Source organism: Mytilus edulis, chromosome 2, assembly GCF_963676685.1.
Source record: "Mytilus edulis chromosome 2, xbMytEdul2.2, whole genome shotgun sequence".
In the NCBI taxonomy this organism is placed as follows: domain Eukaryota; kingdom Metazoa; phylum Mollusca; class Bivalvia; order Mytilida; family Mytilidae; genus Mytilus; species Mytilus edulis.
The window spans coordinates 106,207,816-106,218,747 of NC_092345.1; the positions used below are offsets into that span (position 1 = coordinate 106,207,816).

Below are 10,932 nucleotides of genomic sequence, written 5' to 3' on the forward strand. Positions count from 1 at the left end.
ATGCCTCTTACCATAGTTATATCCTACATTGCTTATATTATCACTTTACATATGCAACTATTCCAGTCATAATTAGGTTCGATAACTCTGTATGTGACTGGTTTAATTATGGTTATGTAAAATGTACTGGTTACCCAAGTAATAATTTCAAAATATATATATATAGATATTGCATCTTTGTTTCAACCCATCCGTGGTTTCCTTTCGTTGATATAAAATATTATCATAAAATGATTTCATAAACAATCGTATAATACTGATATATATATTAAGTCTTGTCAAAATTTACATCGTGATTAGGTCACGTTGCCATGTTTGTTTTGTTTGATCACGTTGATGACTTAATTAATATCTCCACAATCTTGCTTTATCCTTAATTATCATACGAGTTACAATAACGTGTCATATTTAATTGCAATACAAACAGTTAAATCTTATTGAATTATTTGCATGTGTAAACTAAGTGTCGAACATCCTCTACGTTTGAAATTATTTGGTCGCCATTTTGTTATATGTAACTTCGAAATTTTATCAAAACAAATAGCATGTATCCACTTTCACAGAGGGAAATAGTGTTTAAATATATGCTGCATTAAGGTAAGACAATTATTGAAAAGACATGCATCTAACAATTTTACGATTTTCATCGTACAAATCTTCAAAAATATATATGTCCATGTCGCCCCACGCTATCAATGTTCTAAACTGCATGGTCGGTGCATGTAAATCTTTATTTTTAGTGTGAGAGACTGTTTCTAATAAATATATTGAAGAACATGTGAAAAAAGAAATTTCTTAAGTACAAAAAGACACACTTTGATAAATATTTGAAATATTACTTTTTGATTAATAACTAAATGAATACCGGCATGTCGTGTCGTTATGAACCTTCAACAGTGTCCGCCATTTTGAAAATATTGCTGAAGACTGCCAAAATATGAACTTTTCAAACAAATTTCGAAGCAAAAAGTTTAATACCTGAACCGATATGGTTTGCCATTTACTCTAAATAAATATGTTGTCGATCTTTTTAGAGGTTGGAAGGATATAAGTAACAATAAATTAATTGAGAAAATTGATTTTACAAAAAGGTCCCATTGCAATTTTGTCGAGTTTTAACGAAGATGTCAACGGAGGCTGTGTGGCTATGTCACCTCAATTTTCAAACTTATTTCGAAGCACGAAATCATATTTCTGAACTGAAACTTAAAACATATTTAATTGTAAAAATTTATAAACTGTAAAACGCGGGGTTGGAAGGAGAAATATACTTTATAACAAAAAAGTTATGACCGTTTTATCTATCTACCCCGTTCACTTTCATTGATAATCTATCGGCCATTAATGATATACAACAGAAGTGTAAAAGTCACGTGATGACGGAGATAGTTGGATATGATTACTTTGTGTATTACGCATTGTGTATTTCACTAATGTTTTACATAATCATTGTATTATGATGATTTTGTATCTTGCCCGACAAGGGCCTAATAAAAATAATGTCTAATGTCTATCTAATTTTATGTTTCTGTATATGAACTCATAGATATCAGGATTGAAAATCAAATGAAGTATTTGCGACATACGCACGTTTCGTCTACAAAAGACTCATCAGTGACGCTCAAATAAAATAAGTTCAAAGGCCAAATTAATAAAGTATGAAGTTGTTGAGCATTGAGGACTAAACATTCCTGAAAGTTTTGCCAAATACAGCTAATATAATCTATTCCTGAGGTAGAAAAGCCATAGTATTTCAAGTCCATAGTTTAAAGTTTTTTAAACAGTTAATTTATAATTATTGTGACATATCAATGATAATTCATGTCAACACAGAAGTCCTGACTACTGGGATGGCGATGTTATTGTAAAGTGATAAATAGTTATCAAAGGTACCAGGATTATAATTTAGTACGCCAGACGCGCGTTTCGTCTACCGATAAGACTCATCAGTGACGCTCATATCAATGATATGTATCAAGTCAAACAAGTACGAAGTTGAAGAGCATTGAGGATCCAAAATTCACTCTTTATAGAGCCCTGTCATTGGAAAATGAAATATTCTTCTTATTCTTTTATTTAGTACTAAAAAATAGACCATTATTCGATGAATTCGCAGTTGAAAGTTTGTTTTAAGATTGACTTATAAATTATTTCCTCAGAAAAAAATCCACGGAAAGATGAAGGGTTGATTCGGCAACAGTATTTTGAATAAACAATATGGAAAAAGGGTGAACGGTTATCTCATCAGTGAGAAAAGTCGGTTATACACCTTATAAAAGGAACCGGCGGTGGATACCAAGCTTGAGATACCCAAGGAACATTTAAAATTGTCGAATGACAAGACATGGTAGTTAATATCAAGACAAGATTGATATGTGTCATTAATTGGAAAATATAATATTGAATATTATTGCCACTTTTAGAACAAATATAACAGTACTCTACATTTGATCTTAACAGAATAAAGGATATATAATATTTGTTCGAAAAATAACAGAACTTATGACATTCTCACAATTTATTTACAATTTATTTGTGACATATCAATGATAATTCATGTCAACACAGAAGTCCTGACTACTGGGATGGCGATGTTATTGTAAAGTGATAAATAGTTATCAAAGGAACCAGGATTATAATTTAGTACGCCAGACGCGCGTTTCGTCTACCGATAAGACTCATCAGTGACGCTCATATCAATGATATGTATCAAGTCAAACAAGTACGAAGTTGAAGAGCATTGAGGATCCAAAATTCACTCTTTATAGAGCCCTGTCATTGGAAAATGAAATATTCTTCTTATTCTTAGCGGAACTGCAACAAACAATCGGCATTCCCATGAGAATCAACTGTGCTCGTTTTCTTGTCGATTTGTTCCTTTATTCAAACGAGTCTGACTTCATACAGGAGCTTCTTGTGACAATGAAAAGAAGCCAGCATATTATCATTTAAGTTCAAGTTCCGCCATATAGATCATGTCCTTTTATTTATAAGTTCGATGACTACATGTATTTTGACTGCATCTATCCTATCGAACTGAAGGAATCAACAGATACAGTTTAGTTTACCTCATATCTTGACAACTAGAAATTGACAGAGGGTCGGTTGCAATCGAGAACAAAACTTTACGACAAAAGAGATTTCAACTTCCGAATTGTCAACTTTCCATTACTATGTAGCATCATTCTAGAAGCACCTACATAAAGTATAATATACTGGTATCCCAGTTGATACGATTTTTCAGAGCTCACATTTCCCATCGAGATTTTCTTGGTAGACGTTTGCTGTTTACAAGATCGATATTGAACCTAGAGTTCCAAATTATGAAGTTGAAATCATCTCTTCAAAAACTTCTACGGACGCCATCATGTATGGTAATTTGGTATATCTGTTCTAATTGTTGTAATAAAAAACCTTTTTTCTCGAATGTGACCTACCGAATTGAACTTATCCCAGCTTTGTACGTACATAAGCAACACGACGGGTGCTATATGTGGAGCAGGATCAGTTTCCCTTCCGGAGCACATGAGACCGACCCCTGTTTTTTGTAGGGTTTATGTCTCTCACAGTCTTTAGTTTTCTATGTTGTGTTTTGGGAATGTAGGACACAGACCAAAGTCACGATTTAATTTTGAGATCAAGTTATTTTTCTTTGAATAAGAAATACTTTTTTTAAAAACGTTTTTGTCTTTTTCTTGCACTTTTATATATAAAGTACATTTGTTAACAAAGTCATTTCCAAAAATAATCAATTATGATCAAATAATTTTTAAAACAATTTGTCAAAGTGGCTTGCTAAGTTGTGCTAAAATATATATCCATTCGTTTGATGTGTTTTAGCTTTTGATTTTGTCATTTGAATAGAGACTTTCCAGGGGCGGATCCAGCCATTTTAAAAAGAGGGGGGGGGGGGGTCCCAACCCAGAGTAATGGGGGGGGGGGGGGGTCCAACTATATGCTCCCATTTAAATGCATTGATCGTCCAAAAACAAAGGAGGGGGGGTCCGAGGCCAATGCTTTCTGTTTTGAATTTTCCTCGGAGTTTAGTACTTTTGTGATTGGACTTTTTACATGATAACAAAATTATAGATTTAAATTTTTCAAGGATTATGATCAATTTCCTTAACTGTAAAATGAATACAAGTCATAAAAAGAAATTTTGTCAAAAACTACCTCTATATATATATATATTCAAACAATTACAAACAAATCAATTTGTTTTTGTTCAAAACTGACCTTCTGTCCGTTTACTAATAATACCGCGTTGTGTAAGCTGTTGCTTGTCTTTTTTATCGTTTTCTTTTGCTATGGCATTGCCAATTTGTTTGAATATCTCTTTGGTATCTTTCGCTTCTCTTGTTCAAACTGTTAGGTGTGGGACCGTGTTTGATGACTTTCCGTTCTTAGCAACTGTCTGTGTTAGTTATTTGATGGAGAGTTTTGATATCAGTGATGTCAGATCTTTGATACTATGTCTTTGTTTAGTTTATTCAAAACTTTTTGGCACTAAAAGAAATTTTGAGTTTGAAGAGGACTTTTTTTTTAATAAAGCTTGAGTTGGTATATATTTATAGCCAGTCAATCGTAACTCTTTATGTGTATGACATAACAATGTCTATTTGCCCTCGTGATGCAAACTTTGACTTTTTGAATATTTATTGTTCGGCTCTTGTTTTACATTGTTGCTGGTGGAAATCACTGCTTTGTGGTTTATCCTTATTTGTTTCAGCCTTAGAGTTTTTTTGATTTTTCGGTTATATGTCTTTTGTTGTTGGGATTAGAAAATGTAGTATTATTGCATTGTCAGTCTGAGGGTTACTTACTTAATTTTCACCTCACATTTATCAAGTGTTTTCATTTTGGTTATGATGCCCGATCATAGAAAAGATTGCTTTAATTGATCAGTAGGTCGAAATTGATTCAACTACAATTATGGACAAAGGAAGATAACTCCAATTGTAAAGATAACTTTAACAACAACATCATTGAAAATTTTAGAACATATATTAGATTCATGCACCTTGCACAAGTAATGCAAATTTATTGCAAATTTAACGTAATTTTGTAACTTAAATTGAGCATGTACAACACTGATAAATTTCTGCAATAGTTCATGGGTAGGATGTTTAGAATGTTATGATCAATGCACTATAGTTTGTGTATCTCAAAGTAGTGATAAACCTTGGAAGATTTGGATATCAGGTCAGTACCATAGAGTTTTAATTGCATTTCATGCAATCTTTTCTCAAAAACTAAACATTGACCAATGTACCATGAAAATGTCTCAATGTCAGATGATACACGCCAGACAGACATGTCTACCATACAATCATTCCAAACACTCAATATAGTTGACTACTTACAGCATCTGAGAAGGAGAACAGCATAGCAACTTTACATTTACAAACTATGAAAATGAGGTCAAAGTCAAATGTAAACTACCAGAATTAAAAGTACACCTTACAATCATTTCATACACCACATGTAGTTGCCTTCAGCTAATAGTGTCTGAGAGCAGACCTAATTACATAACTTGAACCCTGATCATTGATCCATTAAATGAGGTCAAGGTCAGGTGATATGTAGACGTGATTAGAACCTAATAAATTTCAAATTTTCAAATGTAGTTATCATGTAACTTATATATAATAAGTGAAAAATTCAAATGGCAAAAAACTATGCATTTTTTAAGTGGTTATTAAACCATGAAAACATGGTAAAAGACAATGAGCATAGGACAGACTGAAACTTCTGAACATAAGCATATATCTATATCTACCCTTTGAAATATACAATGTTTTACAAATAGTTAACAACACTGCCAGATCGTAATCCCTATGTTTCTAGATCTCATTTAAAAGTTTTGAAAAGAAATGAGGTCATACATGTTAATTTCAGGGGCTAATCCAGGTATTTTAAAAAGGGGGTTCCCAACCCAGGATAAAGGGGAGGGAAAGGGGTTCCAATTATATGTCCCCACTCAACTGCATTGATCATCCCCAAAAAAGGGGGGTTCCAACCCCTGGAACCCCCTCTCTGGATACAATAAACTTTTCAGTCAAAATTCAATGGGAAGTAAATCTTCTAGGGGTTTAAAGATAAAGGCTAGATAATTCTAGTAAAAATCACTACTTAAACTAGGCATCTAATTGTCCCTGTCTGCCAACTATCCATCCAATTTACTACCATTTTACTTTGTGCAGCCCAGCAATAATATTATAATCCCCCTTTGCTCAATAGGGTGCTGTAAGAAATTGAAAGTGCATGTATGTCAAAGCTTTTAAGGGGGCTCGCGGGTCTAAATAATTTTTTTTATTTAATATAGGATTTCGCAATATTTTTCTATAAATTAGCTTTATCTTATACTCAATAGAAAAATGAAATAAAAAAATGGGGTCCCCGTTCATTTACGCTCACAATCTGCCTTCGAAAGAAGCATACATTTTTGTTAATGTCCTTTTTTTCTATTGAACTAATAGGAGAAATAGCGGTAATATCGAAATTAAAAAAAGAACTAAATTACAGAAATCGCTTAAATTTTACAATTATTTAGTTTATGTAAAGCTTATTCGAAAACAACAATAAAAAATATAGGTCACCGGTGAGTTAAAAAAGATATTTCAATTTTAATGCCAAAAAATGGCATTTTGCACCAAAGGGAGATAATTTGGAGCTTTTTAAATGATATCAACATTTTAAAAGTCTCCTGGGGCCAAAACGAATTGAATTTTTGGAATGATTGTTGTACCATATGATAAAGTTACAACTACTAAAGGTAATAAATAAAATTTGTGATGAAAAACAAATGTTTAATTTTTTTCTGAAAATCTTATACCTGCGAGCCTCCTCAAGATAAATCATATAAGACTATGACAGTAACAAATGTTTATTGTAGACAAAACTGTTCTTCATTAAGTCATTTGTGTAGATATTTCTGTTGTACTGTTATCAAACAATAATCCTGGTCTTACTCCAGCTACTGAATAAACTTCTAATGCAAACCTTTTAAAAGATTTTGCGATTATTAACACTGTAATTTATTGTGTTTTAAACTTTAAAGACCAAATGGGATAGTAAAGGTTTTGACAATGTCATTTTGCACAATTAAAGAGTCTAAGGCAGATATGTGCACGCTGATGTGCACACTTTGAATGATGCACTGCCAATTTAACAGTTTAAATCCTAACATCAAATTCATATCAAAGGAAAGTTTAAAATCGTTTTTTTCTAATCTAATGTCAATCATTGGAATGACCATCTGATTACCACAATTGCCTTTGATGACTAAATCTTAAGGGATTAAAATTGAAATCAGAAATAAAATGTCCAGCTGGCTCAAATTTTTTTTGGAAGGCTGCTTTTTTTAAACCATTATTGTCTAGTCTACATCATCTTAAATCAAAGACAAGTACATATTCAGCAGATATGGTCATAATCAGAATTGTTTTGCTTCATCGAGACACTGTTGTTACTGGACAATTTCCCACATCATCTTAAATCAAAGACAAGTACATATTCAGCAGATATGGTCATAATCAGAATTGTTTTACTTCATCGAGACACTGTTGTTACTGGACAATTTCCCATTTGACATTTCCTCATATTGTCCACATATACATGTATATGCTTCATGATTGTAAATCAAAATATTTTCTGACTTTTTAGCATTTTCATCTCATTGATATTTCGACTTTTTGATGCATTTATTAGGTCTTTTTCCAACTGTGTTATATGATTCAACTGTTTTTGAAGTTCCTTTTCATCTTCAGAACTTATGCCTTGATCATTTTGGTACTGGCAAGATAGTCTCGCACTGAAATAAAAAATAAAAAATATAAGATGTTATATGACAGCAAAAATTAACCCAACAAACTCAAGGATTAAACATTAACAGGATAAACCTGTGTACACACCTATGATAATTCTTTCTAACTTTTGTTTAAAAGGTTATATATATATATTCCAAATAAAAAAATAACATCCAAATATTCAAGTACTAAATGTTTTTATGTGATTTGTATTGTTGGGTTGTTGCCACTCTGGAAGAAGCCGAAATTGACATTTTAAAAATTTCTTAGGATTCTATTGATTGCTTGTAGTTTACTTTATGTTCAGTGGCAAATATTTCATTCATATTATATAGACGATATTTCATATAAGACAACAGAACTTTACCAATCTGCATTAGTATTATTGTCATACATTGTTCTCTCACAGAATGTTGACAGGAGTATCAAAGTGTGTGTCAGAGAAGGATCTTATTACCCTCCCAGAATACCTGCGTTAACTTTTTATGTACATGTCATGTCACCCTCTGTTTTTTTCTTTTGTGGTTTAAAGATGTTTGTTTCTTTGTCTTAAGTTTTCTGTGTTATTTTTTGTAATTGTTTATATGATGGTGTTATCTGTTTTAGCTTTGATGTTTTTTTATTTTTTTATTTTAAAATTTCTTTTTTATTTCTTTTTTTTACATTTGTTAGTTTGATACAAAAAGTACCGGTACCTTGTCCCGGCCTCGTTAAACATTAGATTGTATATTTAGACAATTTGATACATGGTAGTAGTTGTTAGTATTCAAAATAATAACATATATACAATATATTTTGTGTATCCATTATTTCAATATTGATCAATAAAGAGAGAATTTTATTTAAGAGAGAATGTGGGAAGAGAAGAGAAAATAATAAAGAAATAAAAAAACAGTTGCAAAACAAAAACAAAAAACAAAAACTATAAGAAAAAGATAATAATATAAAAATACTTGAAATTTGGAAATTGGCAGCAGTGTTTTTTTTCTTAGGATACAACATTAAATAAATTTGGCAAAGTTGTTTTTCCATTGTAAATAATTCATACAAACACAAAACAGATATTAAACAATGTATGCTATTTTTGGCATGAAACAAGAACAAAAAACAATAAACAACATATAACAGTACATGTATATTATATAAAACATATATATGGTGGTGTGGAGAAGGCTAAAACAATATACACAGTAACATTACATAGGGTAATGCTAAGTTTTTTAAATGTAAAAAAATGTACATTTTTCTAGTAATGGAAGCCAGGGGTACCAGTAGAGGTTGGCTATGTGAAAAGGCTTTGTTTTAAAAAATATATTCTTTTTTAGTATTAGATTTTCTTTTAGATAGTTTTTTAGCCCTGAAAAATTTACTTGATTTTCACACAGTTTTGTTCTATAGATGAAGAATTTTGATAAAAGTATAATTTCATTTTTTATTTTATTATTTTCTGTTTTCCTAAGTTTCTGAATAAAATTATATCTATGTTAAATGAAATAATTATCTGTGTTTGGTTATAAATCCAGTTCATGAGTCTTATCCAGAGATCTACTATTTTATGGCATGTCCAAAATATGTGTTCAATATCTTTGGTTTCTTCATTGCAGAAAGTTCATTTATCGCTTTGTTTTATTTTAATTTTAAATAAAAATTTATTTGTGCCCAATATTCTGTGTATTATTCTATATTGTGATTTTTTATTGCCTATAGGTAAATATCCCTCCTTTTTAAAAACATATACTGGTATCCAATAAAGGATGCAGAAAAATAAACAGTGGGTCATATTATATAGATACAAATGATTATTTCAGTTCCTTTGATATATATCAAATATTAATCAATTAAATCAAAACTAATCATGCAATGTTTAACCTATTTTTAATTAATTTTATATATGTTTTAAAACTATATAGTGATTATTCTGCTAATTTTGGGTGCCGTGATTGGCAAATAAAACAATTGTTTGTTTGATTTGATTTTGGTACTCAACAAGCATTATATAATAGATTATATAACTGAATTTTGATCTTTGTATATTCCAACTGCCTGATTTTTTTGAAGGTATACTAATATGTCCTCTAATTGAAGCCTTTCATAAAGGTTCATATGAAAACGGTGATAGATTTAACTTAAATATGCACCTTATTTCTCCTCTCTGTTTTGCCAGTTTATAGAGTGTCTTAGCACCATCTGAAAACCCTTCATTGAACCCCTTCTGAAGTTTTGATTCTTTCCCTGACGTTAATCCTTCTCTGTAACCTCCCTGCAACAAAATTAATATTAATTAAAAACAGGTAAATTTCTCACAAATTGATAAAGACAATTAAAATATTTATCAATTTTTATGTTGAAATCACATTAGCTCCCATTTTTGTTCCACTCCACACATTTGCACCCTTTATCCGTTTGTACTTGTTTAAAAGGTTTTGTGTTGATAAGTTTAAGTGCGCGAAAACAATTTTAAAGGTTACAATTCTTTGTGACGTATTAAAAAAGTCTATCTTGAACTATTGGCGTCATACAACAATAACTTTTCCATTGTGGCATATGTAAAGCAACATTATATCCGGATGAAATTTGATGAGGTGGAAAAAATGTCACAGTAGTTGTTAATTTTTTATCCGGAGGAAAACAGTTCCCTATGATATTTTTTCCTTTGCCGTGAAATTCTATCTGGGTAGTTAAACTATTGAATAGTTTTAAAAAAAAAACTCAATCTTTACAACTACTATGAAATAAATATAAATCAATTGTTAATGGTCTTTCCCCTCTGAAACATGATTGATTGATTTTTATTGATTTATTAATTGATTGTTTAATTGGTGGGTGGGTTGGTTGGTTAATTAGTTTTTTTTTATTTTTTTATTTTTTTTTATTTTTATTTTTTTTATCCAACATATATAATATACAACAGTACAGTTATCAAACAATAAGTTCATATATATAAATGTAATATAATACAACCTATTAGAAAACGTATAGAACTTGAAAATAACATTTTGTTTGGATTTTATAATTGTATCTTATTAAAAAGGACATACAAAAAAAAATATAGAGGATTAATAAATAAAAGAATTAAAAGATGATTAAGAAAAAGAAAAAAAACCAAAAGCAACAAAAAACAAAA

At 30.6% G+C, this 10,932-nt stretch overlaps 1 protein-coding gene across 1 annotated transcript in view; it reads right to left on the bottom strand.

The window, feature by feature from the left end:
* Positions 1 to 6,870: 6,870 nt before the first annotated feature.
* LOC139513871 (protein YAE1 homolog) overlaps positions 6,871 to 10,932 on the bottom strand; it is a 27,870-nt gene continuing 23,808 nt past the window's right edge. Inside the window, exons 2-3 of the mRNA XM_071302786.1 lie at positions 9,947 to 10,068; positions 6,871 to 7,813 (exon numbers count right to left, since the gene is read on the bottom strand). Coding sequence (XP_071158887.1) covers positions 7,642 to 7,813; positions 9,947 to 10,068 — 294 coding nt within the window. The 3' untranslated portion in view covers positions 6,871 to 7,641. The remainder of the gene's footprint in view (positions 7,814 to 9,946; positions 10,069 to 10,932) is intronic.